The following is a 21,137-nucleotide window of genomic DNA, read 5'->3' on the forward strand; positions in this document are numbered from 1 at the left end:
ATCCCCACCCCATGCCCTCCCAGGCTGCGTGCCTCACCTCCCAGTGGACCAGCCGCTTGCAGCTCTGTCCCACACCCTGCCTTGGCTGTGCAGGGCCTGCCCCAGCACCAGTCTCTCCCTCACCGCCGTGGCAGGGAGCAGATTGAGGCCCCATCAGTAAGGGAGGGATTGGGGCACAGGCAGGAACAGGGGCTGGGGGAAGTGGTGGACAAGCAGAGGCCTGGGGGACATGTGCCCCCCCAGACCCCTGCTTGTCCTGCCACCCAGCCCAGCCAGGGCCCCACTTCCCCCTGCCTCTGCCCCACACTGCTGGGGCCTTGATCTGCCCCACCCCTGCAAAGCCCTTTCCCCTCCCCCACAGACTTACCTGCTGGGGGGAGGGTGCGCCCTCAAATAATTTTTTTTCTTCCTCTGCTTTAATCTGCCCCCCTTCCCCTCCCCACAGACTGACCTGTGCGGGGGAGGGAGAGTGTGGCGCACAGTGGATGCTGGGTTGCTTTTTAATTAAAAAAGTGATCTCCTAGTTGAAAAGGTTGGAGATCACTGGTCTAAAGCTTTTGTGAGGTCAAATAAGGTCACAGAGAGGTTTATGTTGCTCCCAACATTTCTCCTGCAGTTGGCAAGGTATGAAGATCATGTCAGTTGTGCCTTTTGATGCCCTAAACCCACAATGAGATTCCAGGAGGAGCTCTTCAGCAAGTTAAGGGAGATGGTTCTTTCTGAAGGGTTCTTGCAATGGATTTTTCTTGCGATAAACAACAAGGTGATTCCCTCTGTAGCTTCCACAGTCGCAGTTGTCTCTTTTCTTGAAGACTGTAACAATCACAGTATCCCTGAGGTCATCTGGGATTTCCTCATCATTCCAAATTCTTAAAATGAGACCATGAAGCTGTAATATGAGCTCCTCGCCTCCCTGTTTTAAGATTTCAGTGGGGATTCCATCTGTTCCAGATACCTTGTTGTTCTTCATCTGCTTGATGGCTTTCCTCAACTCATCAGGCTTGGGAGGGATTCTGAGATCATCTGACTGGGTGTTGTGGGATGGAGGTTGAGAACATTCTCATCAACAGCAGAGTCTCAATTAATAAGGTCTTTAAATTGCTCCTTCCAATTGACATTGATGGCTCCCCTTTCCTTAATCACATCTACTCCATGCTTCAGTCTCAAGGGGGTTGGCCCCCGAGTGCTCGGACTGTATATGGATTCAGTGGCACTGAAGAAGCTGTGAGTATCGTGGATATCAGCCAGATGCTGAATCTCCTTATGCCTGTCTTCCCACCATTTGTTCTTGACATTGCGCATCCACTTTTGGACCTCTGCCTTGGCTTGTTGGAGATTCAATTTTTTTTTGCTCAGAGTTGGTGTCATTTTTCCAAGCACAAAAGGCCTTGCACTTGCAATCTATCAACTCTTGGCTCTCCTGGTCACTCAAACCTGTCTTGATGTTTCCTGGTAGAGAATCCAAGCATTTTTTCACAGGTACTGATGAAGGGGACCTTGATGGCACCCCACCTGCCACTGACATTATCCCATTGTTGTTGACTGGAATTTAACAGTTTTTTTGTTGAGGCACTGGTGGAGGAGGCTTTGATTGCTTGGGTCCTTGAGTCCTTCAGTGCTTATCTTCTGTTGGCATTGCTTTTGCTGCAGCTGTCGTTAGTTACAGCTGCCAAATCACACTCCTATCTCACCAACTGTTAGACGATATTCTTGTAACCGCTGCCTTCATGCCAGTTCATGACTAGGAGCTTCCAGACCTCACAATCCTGCTCCCGTTGCCATCAGCTGGTCACCAAAGGGCTTGAGGAATGTGCTGGCATGGAAGACACCTGTGCAGCAGAATGAGATCCCCAGTTGTCTTTGTCTCCTTGCCATTGGATCAAGGTCCTGTTCTGTCAGGAGCCATGTGGAAGCTGATATCCAGCAGTTTCTCCACAATAAAAGAAGTCACACACAGGCTGCCAACTAAACATCAAGTAATTGATCGCTACCTTCTAAGCCCAATGATCCAGTCAGTTTTCTATCCACCTGACACTCCATTCATCCAACTCATTTCCTTATCTTGTTTGCTAGAATATTGTGGGAGACCATACCAAAAACCTTGCTAAAGTCAAGTCATATCATGTTCACTGCTCTCCCTGCATCTAGAATCAGTCATCTCATCATAGAACTCAGTCAGGATGGTCAGGTATGACTTGGCCTTGGTGAATTCATGTTGACTGATCCTAATCATGTTTTCTCTCTTCCAAGTACTTAGAAATGTATGGCTTGAGGACCTGTTCCATGATTTTTCCAGGGACTGAGGTGAGGCTGACTGGTCTGTAGTTTCCTGGATCCTCCTTCTTCCCTTTCTTAAATATAGGTCATTGGGCTGGGCCCCAACAGAATGAAGAGCATTGCAAGCCATGGTGACCCCCCAGGTCAGCACTGCTCAGTACGTGTGTACTGCAGATATCCCACACAAAGAAGCCGTGTACTAATTAGCCTCCTACTACTGGGTGTTCCAGTCACAAATTCTGGGACTCTCCAAAAATGTATATGCAGATGAGGTGCAGGGCAACTTGGTCCAGCTACAACCCTTGATTGGCTATCTTTTTGTCTCCTAGTTCTTCAGAGGTGCAACTATATGGAGTTTTAAGGCGTGTGTAGACGAAATGGGGGCCCTAAATTGAAGTGGTGGGTTTTAAAAAATAGCGCTTCAATTTAGGGCTGATTAAACCCCCGTGTCGTGCACGCACCCCACTGACTTACCTGCCTCTCTGGCAGAGAGGGCATGGGAGGTGAGCTGTCGGTGGGCAGAACGGTCACTGGGCTGTGTGTGTGTGTGGGGGGGGGGGGGGCACCCTGGAGCTTCCCTCCGCAGCAGCTGTAGCCCCCCTCTAGTGGCACCCGGCTCAGGTGGTCCCTGGGGGAAGCACCAGGCCCCCACGCAGCTCGCAGGCTTGGGGGGGAGGGGCAGAGGGGGAAGGGAGGAGGAGGAGGAGGAGGAGGAGGGAAGAGATCAGACTTGCCGCTTTTCTTGGGCAGAGCTGCTTTCCGGGGCTGCTGTCAGGCTGCCTGCAGGGCTTCCTGCAGAGCTGTGGAGTTGCGTGGAGCTTGGTGCTTTGCTCCATGGCTGTAGGGGCAGCAAACTAAAACTCCGTGAAGGAGTTTTAGTTTGCTGCGCCCCAAGTCATTTAAGGTGCATTACACTGACAAATTTCCTACAGAGGCTGGAATTAATGTCAATACACTGCTGAGGTGTGCAAACACTAACACCATTAAAGTGGTGCAAAAGCATTTAGCTTGCTTTAAAGTGTCGTGCACACACGTCTCTCATTTTGTCTACACACAGCCTTAGTCTCTAGTATAAGAAAATGCAAGGAATGAAGTGCCATCTTTTGCTAACTTACTTTAAGAAAATAATTATTACTCAGTTTTATCTTAAAATCTTTGCTTTTTCAAGGTCAGGCAAAGGTGCCAATAAATTGGGTATCAGTATAGCATAGAAGATACGGCATCCATTAATAGAATGGCAGATTTTATTGACCAGTTGAAATAACTGTTTCAGATTTCCCTTGGTCAGTCTAGTTCCCATCACCATTAAGCTAATTTATCAGCCTTTGATAAATCAAAGTGCAGGATTAAAACATCACCACTACTTAAAAATGCAAGTCTTTGAAGATTTTTGTAACACCCACCTCAAGTACTTGGCAGTCAAAGTCTTCATATGTTTCTGTTGGGAGAAAAGAAACAAGTATGCACTTAATTTATGTATCCAATTATCTGGCAATACAGAACTCTCCAGGTGATATTACTCTGCAAATGGTGGCAACTTCTTATACAACTCTAGTTTATAAATCTCTGCAGCAAGTTACTTAAGCATAGCTTGCAGCACCAAAGCACTAAAAATTAGGCCCAACACTTGCTATTTTTTGATGATCTGCAAAGGTATTTTGAAATGCAACTGAGTTTATTCATTAACAGAATTCATCATGGCACTAAATAACACAGATTAACATTCAACGTTCATTTACCTACATCTCTATCAACATCATATAAAATATTACCTGCTTATAGTGCCCCTTTATGGTCTACAATGGATGGGGTGATCCCTACATGTAAGAATGAATGAGCACTGTTCGGACATAGATACCAAATAGACAGACAAGCCTATGGCAGAATACTTTAACCTACATGGACATTCCATCTCTGGCCTCAGAGTGGCTGTTTTTAGGTAACAAAACTTCAAAACTGAACTTGAACAGAAAACTGAAGACCAAAAATTTATCCACAGATTGGACTGCATTACATATGGTTCAAATGGAGACTTCAGATTCTTACCCCATTACCTGGATTAGCTTTTATAACCCATATGACCCTTGGTGAGTGAACTGCTTTTTTTCTCTCCTATCCACCTTTCCCCTCCCAGTAGCACTCCCTCCTCTTTCCTCTCCACTTCCCTATCCTTTGTATTCTAATCACTGCTTTCTATTTAGCAGCTCTGCTTCCTGTAGTCCCTTCATAGCATTTAATGAAGTAAGCCCTCTGCTTAAAAAAGCTTAAGGTATACATCTATGATTTAGTTAGTCTATAAAGATGCAACTGTACCCAGCCTTCTGCCTCTATTCATGCATTCATTCTCAAAATAAAATAGGCATTCAGTCTATTTATAAAATAAAACCCACCTTTCATTTTCCAATGAAAGCTACCCAAATGTCAAGTTTGTCATTGACCACTGGCTCCTGTTTTCTGGAAAGCCCCATCATGCATTATGCCATCATGAAATTTGCAGTGCAAACTCCATGAAACGGTAAGATAAATGTTAGGTATTTTTTCGTTTTACAAGCAATTCTTAATGTTCTTATTTGACCATATCTCATGGGATAGTAAATGTATTTTGGAACACTGGCCATTATTAAAAATAACTTGCCTTATCAGCAGGAATCCTGGTTTTCTCTGTTTAAAATTGCAAATTCTCTGATTAAAACCCCCCCAAATCTATGTTTTTCCACAATTAAAATGAAATGCCATTATACATAGGCACATCAATTGAACAGAACATTTTATTAATATACTTACAATTAGTACAATATCCTAACCTGGTCTCTTTTTATTAACAGGTCACTAAGTATTTAGATGCAGGAGTGGAGATAGATGTTATTTACTTGGACTTTAAAAAGGCTTTCAACATAGTGTCATACCCAGTTCTTACAAGCAAACTGAGTAGCTGTGATATGGATTTTTTCTCAGTAAGGTGGGTGAAAAACTGGTTTATGGGACGCACCCAGAGAGTGGTGGTGGATGCGGCGGTTTCTCCCTGGAGAGATGTGGGCAGTGGTGTCCCCCAGGGCTCTGTCCTTGGACCAGTGCTGTTCAATATCTTCATCAGTGATTTGGATGAGGGGGCTGAAAGCACTCTGTCCAAATTTACAGACGACACTAAACTATGGGGTACAGTCAACACGCTAGAGGGCAGAGAGTGAACCCAGGCGGATATGGACAGACTGGGGAAGTGGGTGGATCAGAATAGGAAGCAATTTAACAAGGATAAATGCAAGGTGCTACACCCGGGGAAAAAGAATCTCCAATACACCTACAGACTGGGAAGTACCATTCTGAGTACCACAACAGTGGAAAGGGATCTTGGAGTCTTAGTCGATGCAAAAATGAACATGAGTCACCAATGTGATGAGGCTAACTGCACTCTTTCTTATATTAATAGGTGCATCACAAGCAGGTCTAGGGAGGAGATACTTCCTTTCTCTGTGTCATTGGTCAGGCCGCAGTTGGAGTAGTGTGTCCAGTTTTGGGCACCGCACTTCAAGAAGGAGGTGGATAGCCTTGACAGTGTTCAGAGAAGGGCTACTCTTATGGCTGAGGGTCAGCGGGTAAGATCCTATGAAGACAGACTGAAGAACCTGAATCTCTTCAGCCTCTGCAAGAGAAGGCTGAGAGGTGATCTTGTGGTTGCCTAAAAATTCATCTGGGGGGGGGGGCGGCGCACGCACAGGACAGCAGGGAATAGGGGATACTCTGTTTACCAGGGCACCCCTCGGGTTTACTAGAAATAACAGCCACAAACTAAAGAAGAGTAGATTTAGATTGGCTATCAGGAAGAAATTCTTTACGGTGAGGGTTGCCAAAATATGGAATGGGCTTCCAAGGGAGGTGGTGCTCTCCCCTACCTTGGAGGTGTTCAAGAAGAGATCAGACAAGCACCTAGCTGGGGTTATTTAACCCCAGTGCTCTTTCCTGCCTAGTGCAGGGGGTCAGACTTGATCTACAAGGTCCCTTCTGACTCTATGAAATTTAAAGCAATTTGGAAGCCTATCAGTGCTTCAATCACTATAATAAAATAAATTCTAAATGTCTATATATTTTGGTGTTTGATTTTGGGTTTTTTTATCATGGAAAAATCAAGTGCTTCTCCTGCCCCCTTCACTTACCAGGATGTGGGTTCAGCTGTGGCTATCCCTCACCAACTGCTTTGTGGCACTGAGAAGCTCTGATATGCCAGTGCCCTGCCCATGCCATTGCCCCTCACTCCAAAGCCACAGCCCCCCAAGCCCTGCCGGTGCCCCTCACACCTGACCCACAGCCTTCTGGCCCTGTTGGTGCCCCTCTCCTGACACACAGCTCCCCGTCCCCTCCCAGCCACAGGGCCAGGGACCCAAGTCTGTAGCCTCTTTGCCCCCTCAGCAGTGCTCGAGCCCTCGCTGCCACTTGTGGAAGGTGCCAGTTGCTGTGGCCAGAGCGGAGCATGAAGCCTGGCTCCCCCACCTCCATAGGTGGCACAGTTTGAGTGGAACACGGGAGGGGCAATGGATGAGGGTTGCCTGCTGCGGGCTTGGGGCTCTCCACTCTCATGCCTTCTCCAAAGGGGCCTCTGTGACTTAGCAGGCAGCACCTGGTGTGGGAGCAGAGTGGGGCTGGGAGGCTTGATGTCACTGCCAGGAGCCCTGCACTGCCATGGTGAGGTGCCCCCTACCCACCCAGCAGCAGTAGGGGGCACAACTTTCCGCTGCTACTCCTGCTGCTGCCAGGTAGGCAGGGGGTGCCTTGCCAGAGCAGTGTGGGGCTCCTGGTGGCGGCACCAAGCCTCTCTGCGCTACTGGGCAATGGGGGGGGGAAGGGAGGGAGAGGCATCAGGACAGGGAGCCATGAGCCCACAGTGGCCAACCCATATCTGCTTCAACCCTGCACGCAAATCTGGGGGGGGGCACATGCCTCCCATCCCCCCTCCCAGGAATGCACACAGTGCCAGGGAGCCAGCCCCTCAGTGCCTGCTACATGAGCCACCTGCAACTCTGTTCTGCTCCTCACCCAGGCCCTATGGCCACACATTCCTGCCCCAGTCCTCGGCCCCAAGCACTACCCTGGCTGAGCAGCACCCCCAGCCCAGCTCCCTCACTATGAGGTCCTCAATCTGCCCCCTCACCCCCCAGTGTTAAAATGCAATGAATGATTCACATTGTCCAATTCATTTATGCACTCAATATGCATTTCTAAGTCTGTGAAAATGGGTTCCTCCTGCAGAGGCTCTGCAATGACACAAAGACATCACTACAAAACTGGGTTCTGAACGAAAAGTCTATTAACCCAGATTACAGCTAGGGTGATAACTGACCACTATGCTGACTTGTATTTCAGCTTCAAGTGTCAGCAAAATTGTTGCATTTTCCACCTTAAAAACATGGAAAGTTTTAGTCTTAAGTTACACAAAAAATTGTATCTTCTTTACTGCAGGGTTTTTGGTTGTAGTTGTGTTGGTCTAAGAACAGACAGGCAAGGCTCTTCAGGTAAATGTGATATCTATTATTAGACCAACTGAGTAGTTGGAACAAAGTTCTTTGCAAGCTTTCAGGCACAAGCACCCTTCTTCAGGCATAGGGAGACTCCCATGAGTACTAGGCCTGAAGAAGGGTGCTTGTACCCAAAAGCTTGTAAAGAACTTTGCTCCAACTACTCAGTTGGTCTAATAAAAGATATTGTAAGGTTTGACCTAGAAACTACTATGCAAAGCCTAAGCAAAAGTGAATGTTATGTGTCAAATGCCCATCTGCAATGATAAGGAGCAGACAGTCTTAGATAGAGGAAGCTTGAAAACAAAAAACAGAATCAGAGGTACTGGAACAAAGAGCTCATTATAATACTAAAAATCACACCCTGAGGCGGGGAAGATATATGCTAATGGAACATATATGTACGTTAATGAGATACATAGCTAAAACACAGGTATAGAGACATGCTCAGTAAAGAACTCCTTGTGTCACTCCTTTATAACCAATTAGCAAACAAGGATGCTTATGAAGATTCAACCTCTGGTATATAAGGGGCTCAGTATTGAATGTGCTTGTGCTTGTCTTGTGAAATTATTCTGCTTGCACCTTTTATTGCTAGCAATAAATCTTTTTTATACTTTCACCCCTGGTATCTTTATTGGCCTTTGCATACCGGGCACGAACCCAGACTTGAGCTGGGGCCTAACAATATCACATCTACCCAAAGAACCTTGCCTACAAAAAATTTAAAGTTCAGCTAATTCCGAATTTGAAAGCAAGAAAGCATCCAACGGTCAAAGACTGGAACAAGCTACCTAGAGAAACAGTGGGATATCTATCCTTGGAAGTTTTCAAGAGCAGGTTAAACAGACACTTGGCTGGGACTGTTTAGTCAGGGATGATCCTGCCTTGAGCAGGAGGCTGGACTAGATAACACTGTGAGGTCCCTTCTACCTTGACATTACTTAGATAGAAAAAAACCCAATGCTATCCTGCACCACTCTAGCTATATATCAGATTGCTCTTACTCACACTGCTGCTAAATAAAATTATATGCAATACAGAGGTGTACTGAATTCAGTTTAAAGGTTGTTATCAACCATTTATGGCAAGAAGCATGAAGCCCATCCTCAAAAATGTGCACTGTTACTGAGCAGGAATTTAAAGTCACACAGATTATTCTTTATGAAGACATAAGAAATGTAGAATACCCTCTTACTTTTTAAATGTACTATAATTTAATCTCAGACACATAACTCAAGACTACAAACTATTTTGAGGGTTTTTTAATTCAATTAATGTTTTAATGTATATTTGTTTCAGTTTTTCTAATGTACCTAGGAAGCCATACAAGGACCACAATGATCAAAAAATGATTACAATGTGATCAAAAAGAGAGAGAGAGAGGTCAAGAAACCTGCCTGTCTCAGAGACATTAGGGAATTTCTCAAAAAGAAAAAAGACGCGTACATGCAATAGAAAAATAGTTCGGGATCTACAGAAAAGTATGTTTATGCGGCCAGGGTCTGCAGACATGAGACAAGGAGAAGTGGACACGCCGGAGGGCAGGGAACAGCTGCAGGCAGACCTGGATAGGTTGGACAAGTGGGCAGAAAACAACAGGATGCAGTTCAACAAGGAGAAATGCAAAGTGCTGCACCTAGGGAGGAAAAATGTCCAGCACACCTACAGCCTAGGGAATGACCTGCTGGGTGGCACAGAGGTGGAAAGGGATCTTGGAGTCCTAGTGGACTCCAAGATGAACATGAGCTGGCAGTGTGACGAAGCCATCAGAAAAGCCAATGGCACTTTATCGTGCATCAGCAGATGCATGACGAATAGGTCCAAGGAGGTGATACTTCCCCTTTATTGGGCGCTGGTCAGACCGCAGTTGGAGTACTGCGTGGAATTCTGGGCGCCACACTTCAAGAAGGATGCGGATAACCTGGAGAGGGTCCAGAGAAGGGCAACTCGTATGGTCAAGGGCCTGCAGACCAAGCCCTACGAGGAGAGACTAGAGAAACTGGACCTTTTCAGCCTCCGCAAGAGAAGGTTGAGAGGCGACCTTGTGGCTGCCTATAAGTTCATCACGGGGGCACAGAAGGGAATTGGTGAGTATTTATTCACCAAGGCGCCCCCGGGGGTTACAAGAAACAATGGCCACAAGCTAGCAGAGAGCAGATTTAGACTGGACATTAGGAAGAACTTCTTCACAGTTCGAGTGGCCAAGGTCTGGAACGGGCTCCCAAGGGAGGTGGTGCTCTCCCGTTCCCTGGGGGTCTTCAAGAGGAGGTTAGATGAGTATCTAGCTGGGGTCACCTAGACCCAGCACTCTTTCCTGCTTATGCAGGGGGTCGGACTCGATGATCTATTGAGGTCCCTTCTGACCCTAACATCTATGAAACTATGAAATACTATGAAAGGAAAGCCAAGGCATCCATGGAAATCAAGTTGGTGACCAAAATTAAAGATAACAAAAAAATCCTTCTATAGGTACATCGGGAGCAAGGAAAAAAAAAATCAAGCTCCACTGTAGCACCCCTACTGAACATGGAGGGGAATCCCACAGTTGAGCAAAAAAGGTAGAGCTCCTTAATAATTACTTTGCATCAGTATTTCTGAAACCAGGCAAGAACTGGTCACCAGACCAGGGGCACAGGGAATAAGGCAATGACAGTGGCCCTAATAAAATTAGTCCAGAACAGGTGAAAACACTCTTAGATCATTTGGACACTTTCCAGTTGGCTGGGCCAGACAACCTTCACCCGAGAGTGCTGAAAGAGCTGGCTGAGCTCACAGTGGTGCCTCTGGCGGGGCTGTTCGAGGAGTCATGTAACTCAGGAGTTGTCCCTAAGAACTGGAAGAAGACTAATGTGGCCCCATCTTTAAGAAGGGAAAGAGGGACGACCTGCCAACTATAGACTGGTCAGTCTGACTTCGGTCCTGGGGAAGATCTTTGAAAAAATTTTCAAGGAGGCCATCAACCACAAGCTCGCATCTGGTGGCATACTGAAAAGCAACCAGCATGGCTTTGTAGAGGGGACGTCATGCCTAACAAACCTGGTGCCCTTTTATGACCAGGTAACTAACCACCTGGACATGGGACAGGAGGTGGTCATCATCTATCTAGGTCTCAGCAAGGCCTTTGATACTGTTTCCCATGAAATCCTCTTAGTTAAGTTGGAGAGTACTGGCCTAGACCAGGCTACAGTGAGGTGGTTTGGGAACTGGCTCAGGAAACAGTCCCAACAAGTCATAACTGATGGGGTGGCCTCATCCTGGAAGGCTGTCTCCAATGGTATACCCCAGGGATCAGTGCTTGAGCTCGTTAACATCTTCATTAATGACTTGGATGAGGGAGCAAAAATCGCAATGATTAAGTTTGCGGATGATACCAAGCTGTGGGGACAAGCTGGCACATCAGAGTACAGGTCAAGGATTCAGGAAGATCTTGACAGGGTGGTCCTATGGGCTGAACAAAACCATATGAGGTTTAACAGAGACAAATGCTGGGTCTTTCATCTGGGTAGGAAGGATCCTCACCATATCTACACAATGGCTGGCGCTGCATCTGAAAGGGACCTAGGGGTGTCAAATTGACCAAGGGATGAATATGAGTCACCAGTGTGACAAAGTTGCCAACAGAGCAAATAGAACTCTGCAGTGCATCAGCCGATGTGTCGCCAACAGATCCAGAGAGGTACTCCTCCCCCTCTATTTGGTGTTGGTGAGGACACAGCTGGAATACTGTATCCACTTTTGGGCACCACAGTTCAAGAAGAATGTTGACAAGTTCAAAAGGGTGCAGAGAAGGGCTACACGCATGATCAAGGGCCTGGGTGACAGCCCCTATGAAGAGAGGCTTCAAGATCTGGGTTTGTTCAGCCTGAGCAAAAGAAGGGCGAGCAGTGACTTGATAGCTGCCTACAAATATTTCAAGGGATAAACACCAGGATCTAGGAGAACAACTTTTCAGAAAAGCCTCCTGTGGGAAGACATGGACCAATGGACACAAGCTAGTCAAGGAAAAGTTTCGGCTGGACATAATGAAAAACTTATTTTCCATACGGGTAACTAGAATCTGGAACACACTTCCAGCAGAGGTGGTGCAGTTGCCGACTCCGGCGGTCTTTAAGAGGAGGCTGGGCAAATACCTCGTTGAGCTTGTTTGAACCCAATTACCTCCTGCCCATGGCAGAGAACTGGACTTGATCTCACAAGTCCCTTCCAGTCCTTCTTTCTATGATTCTAAGGAGATTCTTGTCTGACTTTTCCCTAGTTATGAAAAAAGCACTGACATTTTTAAATAGGCAATGGAGTAAAATGCAACCTTTTAAAGTAAGGTAAGTGAAAAGTAGATGACAACTGAAAAGTGTTTCCAATACTATGTCATGAGCTAAATCATTCAGCTTTAGACAGAAAAAGTGTTAATGAATGATTTATATGTTATAACCACAGTCAGATTCAAGAAAAGGGATGGGAAACAATGTAATGGGGGAAGGAGAAGTTCCTCCACCCTACAATATATTAAGCCTTTGCATTTAACTAGTTCTAAAGCAACTTGAAAGCATTTTAGTCCTCTCCCAACTCAGCATGCCACTAGTTTACCTAAATTTGACTTCAGAACATGCTGCACCAGTGCGTACCTTTTTCACACCGTAGCTTTTGATATGAAACAGTAACATTAAAAAGGGTATCATTAACTTCGTGGAAAAAATCAAAGCACATTTCTATTTGACAAACAATGTTCCTTCCACACTTACAAACATCACTTAATATTACAATAAAACTGTTTAACGGAAAGAAAAATCCACTATTTTTTCAGCTTATACTTGACTGCCTTGTGGTTGGGTCAATTTCCTTGCTTTCCCTTCCCAATAGTCATTTAATCTATTTCAATTAATAAGAAAGTACTTATTAGAATTACAGGAGAGCAGAAAATACTACCAAGTTTTTAAAAAAGGTTAGCAAATACTATTCAAAGGCTGCTTTTAGAAATTGAAAAGTTTTGAAAGCAAATTAAAAAAAAATCAAGCTGTCAATGCCATTAATATATTTATCAGTGGTATTTTTACCTTTTTGTTTAAACTAAATATGCCTATTATGGCACCAATCTAATGAACATTTATTCAACATGACCATTAGTCACACTGAAATTAATGGTACTACTCATGGTGATAAAACTAAGTGTGCATATAAATGCTATTAGCAAAAGTTTCCATTTCTTTTATAATGGAAAAATTTAAAATATGAATGTATTTTTGATTGGTGTACGTTAAGATAATATAATGGGTGACTGTGCACTTAAAGTACAGAAGTGGAGTCTGCAAATCTGTGGTCTATTCCCTATTTGCCCAGACTTGAGAGCTGACACTGCAAATCACCAGCTTCTCAACTCTCATGATTTTCTATCTGCAAAATGTGGAAAATTATGCAATGAATTGACTTGTGCAAGTGAATGAGTATCACTGCCCTCCTACTGAGTATTTGTTTTAGATTTAAAGTGAAATTTAAAGGAACAATTTAAGCATCTCTATTAGTCAATTAATAAAAGAAATAAATTATATTAAACTTGGAGGAGCTGACCAGACAAATAAAAACAATGCTTTGTCCCCAGACCTAGGAATTGGAAGGCAGGCAGAAACAAAATAAGAACCATATTATAAACACAGTGGGTATTATACCTTGGGAAAATAAAACAAAAGTGGATATTCTGGTATTTCACTAATGCGGGCCACAAAAATTACTCTAAATAAATTCAACAAGAAAACAAAGCTAAGGAGGTAGTAATGCTGAGAGATACACAAGGGGAACAGTTGAAAATAATGTGAACACAAATTTACAGGTGATAAAACTGCAAAAATGACAGGCTAATTTTGGTTTTGGTTTGCAAGGAAAAAGAAAAAACTTCCAAAAAGGGAGGAACCTCCTTCTTTCTACAGCTCTGAATTAATATTTTAAGGTGTTTTGCATCAGCCCCTGACAGAAAGTTATCTGAAAACTTTATGAAAGTGAAGGAAATTCATAAGGGAAAGCCCACCAAACAGAGAGACTGGGAAGATGAAAGAAGTATTAGAAAACCTAAATCCATATAATTTTGTTAAGGTCCTACATATTCTGAAATTTTGTGCCATGGTATCCACCACCCCTTGCTACACGTACGCTCCAGAATTCAAAGGCTTACTTTGGAAGGAAAAAAATATCTTGCAAATCCTGATTATGTGAAAAGAAGCTGGAAAACATGAATCAAATATAATAAGCACAGTGATGTCAGAGTCTGCAGACAGCCCGAAACAACAGTTCTTAGGAGTATGAATATCTCATAAATCTCAGTAAAAATACCTGCATATAATAAAAGCCTTAGTTTGTCTGTCTGTCCATAATGCTTTATGAGCACTCTGATTGGTTGTCTCAGCAACCAATCACAATGCTGAATGAAACAACCAATCAAAGTGCTCTGCACAGACGGACACATGGTGGAGTGCTGCCATGACAGCGGGGATTGAGCGCCGGAGCAGTGGGACAAGGCCAGCAGTGCTGGCCTCAGCCATCACCCTGCTCCTTGGAGGCTGTGGTAGTGTTGGGTGCTGGTGGTGCTGGCCTCACCCCCCGACTCTGGCCTTGCTGCTGCATCCAAGGTGTGGCCTCACACCCCATCTCCCCCTGGCCCTGCTCCTTGGAGGCGGCACTGGCGCTGGCCAGCTTTGTCCCCGGCAGAGGGGATGCAGGGACAGACTGGCATGGTGGAGCACTGCCATGATGCGAGATGAAGCAAGGGGGTGAGCCCAGTGCTGCACTGCCAGCACCCTGCACTGCTGCTGCCTCCAAGGAACAGGGCTGGGGCAGGGGCCAGACCACCCTCTGGATGCAGCGGTAGTGCGGGGTGCTGGCAGAGGGGAAAGCTTGCCTCCACCCTGCTCCTGGCAGGCAGCAGTGGTGTGGGATGGTGGGTAGCAGCGCTCCATCCCTGTTCTCCCCCCCTGCCCCCAGCAGGGAGGGGGAGGCAGTGGGGAAGAGGGGAGGAAGGAAGAGAGAGAGGGGAGTGGGATGCGGAACGGGGTGGTTTGTGGTGGCAGTGCGGTCCAGGAGAGCTATTTTAAAGAAACCTTACTCGAGGGTGCAGGAACATACCATTCCGATGCTCAGGAAGAGTAACAAGTATGGCAAAAGACTAGTTTGGCTTAGCAGGAAACTCTTTAGTGAGCTAAAACATAAAAAAGGAAGCTTATAAGAAATAGAAGCTTGGACAACTGATTAGGAAGTAGTATAAGAGGATTGCTTAGGTATGTAGGGATGAAATCAGGAAGGCCAAGGCACAACTGAATTTGCAGCAAAGGGCATGAAGGGTAATAAGAAGGGTTTCTACAAGTATGTCAGCAACAAGAGAAAGATCAGGGAAACTGCAGATCCCTTACTGAATGGGGGAGGCAACATAGTGACAGCTGATGTAGAAAGCTGAAGTATTCAATGTCCTTTTTTACTTCAGTCATCACAGGCAAAGTCAGCAACCAGACTACTGCATGTGGCAGCACAGTCTGGGGAGAAGGTAAGCAGCCAACAGTGCTGAAAGAACAGGTTAGGGACTATTTAGAAAAGCTGGTTGTGTACAAGTCCACGGGGCTGGACATAGATTCATAGATGTTAGAGTCGGAAGGGACCTCAATAGATCATCGAGTCCGACCCCCTGCATAAGCAGGAAAGAGTGCTGGGTCTAGATGACCCCAGCTAGATACTCATCTAACCTCCTCTTGAAAACCCCCAGGGTAGGGGAGAGCACCACCTCCCTTGGGAGCCCGTTCCAGACCTTGGCCACTCGAACTGTGAAGAAGTTCTTCCTAATGTCCAATCTAAATCTGCTCTCTGCTAGCTTGTGGCCATTGTTTCTTGTAACCCCCGGGGGCGCCTTGGTGAATAAATACTCACCAATTCCCTTCTGTGCCCCCGTGATGAACTTATAGGCAGCCACAAGGTCGCCTCTCAACCTTCTCTTGCGGAGGCTGAAAAGGTCCAGTTTCTCTAGTCTCTCCTCATAGGGCTTGGTCTTCAGGCCCTTAACCATACGAGTGGCCCTTCTCTGGACCCTCTCCAGGTTATCCGCATCCCTGTTGAAGTGTGGCGCCCAGAATTGCACGCAGTACTCCAACTGCGGTCTGACCAGCGCCCAATAAAGGGGAAGTATCACCTCCTTGGACCTATTTGTCATGCATCTGCTGATGCACGATAAAGTGCCATTGGCTTTTTGATGGCTTCGTCACACTGCCGACTCATGTTCATCTTGGAGTCCACTAGGACTCCAAGATCCCTTTCCACCTCTGTGCCACCCAGCAGGTCATTCCCTAGGCTGTAGGTGTGCTGGACATTTTTCCTCCCTAGGTGCAGCACTTTGCATTTCTCCTTGTTGAACTGCATCCTGTTGTTTTCTGCCCACTTGTCCAACCTGTCCAGGTCTGCCTGCAGCTGTTCTCTGCCCTCCGGCGTGTCCACATCTCCCCATAGCTTTGTGTCATCTGCAAACTTGGACAGAGTTATCTGCAAATTTGGACAGAGAGACATGATGCACCTGAGGGTACTGAGGGTGTTGGCTGATGCGACTACAGACCTGGTGGCCATTATCTTTGAAAACTTGTGGCAACGGGGAGAAGTCCTGGACAACTGGAAGAGGGCAAATATAGTGTCCCTCTTGAAGAAAGGAAAGGAGGAGGATCTAAGGAACAATAGACCAGTAGCCTCACCTCAGTCCCCAGAAAAATCATGAAGCAGGTCCTCAAGGGATCCCTTTCTAAGCACTTGGAGGAGAAAGCGATTAGAAACAGTTAGCATGCATTCACCAAGGGCCAGTCATGTCTGACCAACCTTACTGACTTCTCAGATGAGAGGACGGACTCCGTGGATGTAGGGAGAGCAGTGGACATGGTATACCTAGACTTTAACAAGGCTTTTGATAGTTTCCCACAATTTTCTCATCAGCAAGCGAAGAAAAGTCCAAGTTGGATGAATGGACTGCAAGGCATATGGAAAACTGACTGGATTGTTGGGCTCAAAGGTTAGTAATAAGTGGCAAAACATCTACTTGGTGGCAGCTGATGTTAACTGGAGTGCCCCTGGGATTGGTCCTAGGGCAATTTTGTTCAATATCCTCATCAATGATCTAGAAGATAGGGTGGAGTGCATCCTCTGCAAGTCTGCAGATGACACCAAGCTGGGTAGAGTAGTAGATACACTGGAGTGTAGGGTTAGGATTCAGAGAGACCTCAAGAAATTGTAGGATTGGGCTGAAAGAAATCTCATGAGGTTCAATAAAGGTAAGTACAAAGTCCTACACTTAGGATGGAATGATCCCATGCACTGGTACAGGTTGTGGACTGACTGACTAAGCAGTAGCTCTACAGAAAAGGACGTGAAAATAAGCAATATGAGCTAACAATTCGGCCTTGTTGCAAAGAAGGCTAACAGCATACTGGGCTGCCTTACTAGGAGTGTCACCAGCACACTGAAGGAAGTGATTGTTCTCCTCTATTCAGCACTGGTGAGGACCCATCTGGAGTGTTGTGTCCAGTTTTGGGCCCCCCACTACAGAAAGCATGTGGGTAAATTGGAGAGTCCACCTGAGAGCAACAAAAATGGTAAGGGGGCTGGGGCACATGACTTCCGAGGAGAGGCTGAAGGAACTGGCTAATCTAGTTTGGAGAAGAGAAGACAGAGGGGGAATTTAATATCAGCCTTCAACTGCCTGAAGGGTAGTTTCAAAGAGGATGGAGCTAGACTGTTCTCATGGTGGCAGATGACAGAACAAGGAGCAATGGTCTCAAGTTGCAGCAAGGGAAATTTAGCTTAGATATTATGAAAAACTCTCTTGTGAGCAGGGTAGTAAAGCATTGGAACAGGCTACCCAGAGAGGCTGTGAAACCTCCATCTTTGGAGGTTTTTAAGACCCAGGTAGGCAAAGTCTTGGGTGGGATGATCTAGTTGGGGATGGCCCTGCTTTGAGCAGGGGGTTCGAATAGATGACCTCCTGAGATCCCTTCTGTTAGGGTGACAATATATGGATCTTAGAGAGCACTGGATTTGCAGCTGAATACAAGGCATGACCTGTGGCCTAGCAGAGCTGCTAACCACAAGGCAGAATGATATATTAAAAATATATTGCAAGATGCTTAGGCAACCAGATTTTGCTTATGAATTCTTATGCTAAACCAGCCATTTGCTTATGCTAAGTAACCATTTTAACTGCGTCAACCATTTTATAAGGAAAAAGCAGCAAGTAAATCTGTGTGAGTCTGTGTGCTGTGAACCAGCTACAGTGAGGAATGAGGTAAGATACAGGGGCCCAAAAAGAGTGGAAGATGGTACAACCTGAGATAAAAAACCAGACTGGAATGTGAAAAACAACACGTAATTGGTAACAGAATCCAAGATGAACATATGGAAAAAGGTGAATAGTGATTGGTGAAGAAGCCTCCAGAAGCTTCCAGGTTTTGGTTAAAGTCCGCCCATTGACTGAAGAGCAGGAGTCAAGGTCTTAGACATGTGCTCACAGCAAAAAGACATGTAAATGAATTAAATGCATAAGCAATTTCATGCTAATGGAGCAACCAGTAAACAGGTGGAGCTTAAGATGGGAAGAGAATTGGGTGGAACATAAGGTGGGACAGAGGTAGAATAAATGTTAATGAGTATAAACCAAAGTGTATAAATATGGGAAAAAACTAGTGTTCATTCCTGTTCCCTGTATTTTGTTGGTGTGGGAGCTCACCTGAAGCTGGCTCCATTCTAATAGAAAGCTGTTGTGAGCAATGTGTGCTGGTGTTTGCTCCCTGCTCTGCTCTGGCTAATGAGTAACAGGATCCATGAGTAATTGGACCGTCGTCTCCCTAGCTGTTGGGTGCCGCATGGAGTTGGGGTCTAACACCTTACAACCCTAATTTTCTGCGACTCTACAATTATAAATTAAAATTAAACCATGGGAAAGTATGGATTCTTTCTCTGTTTTTCCCCTTGCTCATTAAGGTAATTGTCCCCCTTCTTACCTCCATTAGGACCAGGGTCAGGAGGTCCTAGACTGATGCCCCCCCAGGATCGTCCAGTCCATCCTCTCTCTTTCTTCACCTTTACTTTTCTTTTTTTTTCCCATTCATCCCTCCGACGTAAAATTTCATCTTGAATCTCCCTTTGCTCTTTTTTGTGTTGGGAAATTACCTGGGCTTTTCCATCCACCATCACAGGAATACTGAGACCAGGCCAAAGAATTCCGGAACGCCCTTGAGAATATCAAAACATAAAAAAGATTTTTCTTGCATTTTTTTTTTTTTTTTTTTTACAGATTCAAGATTATAACTCAACAGCCTAAAAGTTAAATCCAATACAATGAATCCAATGTTCTCATGAATTTAGAATATTTTTGTCATGATTTGTGTTTGCATAGTGTATACAAAAGCTATTGCATAATAACTCAAAAATAAAGTCTTAGTCTTGTATAGTGTGTATGGTGGGTTGTGGGTTTGTGTGTGTGTGTGTGTGTGTGTGTGTGTGTGTATAGTGGGGGTGTACATAGTGTGTGTGTGTTTGGTGATGTTGGATGTGTGTGTCCATGGTGAAGTATGGGGAGGGTTGCGAGGGGGACAATAGGGTATGTTGGTTGGCAGTGTATATGTAGGGGGGTAGTGGGAGCAGGGTGTGGGTGTGTGGCATTTGTGGGATGTGAGGGAAGGCAGGAGAGTGTGGGGACTCCCCCACACTCTCCCCATGGCACAGCAGCAGCAGATGCATGTGTTCATGCCTGGCACAAGTGCTGGCATCCAGAGCCGCATGGCTCCGGCCAGCGCTGCATATTGCGGAGAGGAATCCAGCCCTTGCCAGGCTGCCTCTATTGTCGGTGCTCCCCACCAGGCACGCGCAGCCCCTCTGCACTCATCTGCCACTGGATGGAAGCTCCACGGGCTGGAGCCGGCAGCCTTCACTGCCCTCTGTAGCGCAGGTCCTGGGACTCTGCAGGGATGCAGGGGCCGGGGCTCCCCTCCACTTCTGGTGGATGTCCCAGGACCTGTGCAGCAGGGAGCTGCGAAGTCAGTCAGCTCAGGCCTGTGGAGCTTCCCTCCAGTGGCATGGGAGTGTGAGGGCTGCACATGTACAGCAGGGAGCACTGGCAATAGAGGTGGCTTGGCAGGGGCTGTGCTGAGATGTGCAGCGCCAGCTGAAGCCACGCACTGCTGGGTCCGAGTGCCTATGCTGGACACGAGTGCTCCTGCTTGCTGCTGCTGCTTCCGCCTGTGGGGCTGCGCACCATGGAGAGTGTGTGTAGGGGGGCAGGGTTCCCACACTCCCTCACAACGACATCCTGCACGTCCGAGGTCTGCACTGCCACCACCCTCCCTCACACAACACCCCCCCTCCCCCCCAAGCTCCGCGTGGCTGCCAGACCCAGCCCCACACTCCCGCCCATCTGCAGCTCCTGCCCCTGCCCCTTCCATACCTGCTGCCCAGAGCCGGGAAAGCCAACCAGATCTCTCAGCAGCTGCAGCTGCAGCAGTGGAAATTGCAGACCCACCTAAAAGCTGTGTGCTGGCCAGGCCGGGCCCTTCTGCCCATGAGGGTGGAAGTGAGGCACAATAGGGTATGCTGGGGGGGGGGGGGGTGTTGTAAATACATGTGCTCCTCGCTCTCACCCTCATGGGCAGAAGGGCCGAGCAGGGTACTGGTGGGCACTGCAGGCCGGATGAAAGTGCCTGGCAGGCCGTATTTTGCCCGCCCCTGTGCTAGGTCTACTTAGAAGAACTATTATAAACTAAAAATCACTGTAAAAGTGCAAGATCATTCTTGAATCCTATGATTATTGACAAGTTTACCTTCACCAATAATCTGCCCTTTATTGAGATCCTTCCTTAATTTTTTCTTTGACCGCTTTCCTCTTCCTTTCTTTTGTCTCGAAGAAGTGTTTGCCAGAACTCCTTTCCATAGTTCATCAGCTGTCACTATAATGAAAGGACTTTCATAAATAATATATAGGAATAGTTTATATATTAGTAACATTAGTTGAGCATAAGTTCCAAAGTATATTCTAGCTCAACCTAGAGTCAATAGTGCCTCACTGAATTAACATGTACTCTTTCATGCTTGTATTTACTCACTTCTCTCTCCTTCTGCCTCCTTTTCTCTTTGGACCTGTGTGCTTTAAACGAGATTACAAGAATTTGTTTAAGCTCTTCTCGAAACAAAATAGTATTTAGTATGATTTGCATAACCACTGTGGATGCAACTAAACCACACAGAATTACTGTAGTCAGGGAGGAAACCAGGTGATCACATTATTTTCAATCATTTTTTTCAAATGGGATTTAAAACAAACCTTTGTAACCAGAGCTGCCAGTGTAATATTTG

At 46.1% G+C, this 21,137-nt stretch overlaps 1 protein-coding gene across 2 annotated transcripts in view; it reads right to left on the reverse strand.

Moving 5' to 3' along the window:
* MRPS5 (mitochondrial ribosomal protein S5) overlaps positions 1-21,137 on the reverse strand; it is a 123,464-nt gene that overhangs the window by 65,741 nt on the left and 36,586 nt on the right. For both annotated transcript variants that reach the window (XM_019480110.2, XM_014598213.3), the window contains exons 3-5: positions 20,606-20,731; positions 18,791-19,021; positions 3,681-3,715 (exon numbers count right to left, since the gene is read on the reverse strand). In XM_019480110.2, the coding sequence (XP_019335655.1) occupies positions 3,681-3,715; positions 18,791-19,021; positions 20,606-20,731 (392 nt within the window). The remainder of the gene's footprint in view (positions 1-3,680; positions 3,716-18,790; positions 19,022-20,605; positions 20,732-21,137) is intronic.

The sequence above is a fragment of the Alligator mississippiensis genome, chromosome 1, assembly GCF_030867095.1.
Source record: "Alligator mississippiensis isolate rAllMis1 chromosome 1, rAllMis1, whole genome shotgun sequence".
Taxonomy (NCBI): domain Eukaryota; kingdom Metazoa; phylum Chordata; order Crocodylia; family Alligatoridae; genus Alligator; species Alligator mississippiensis.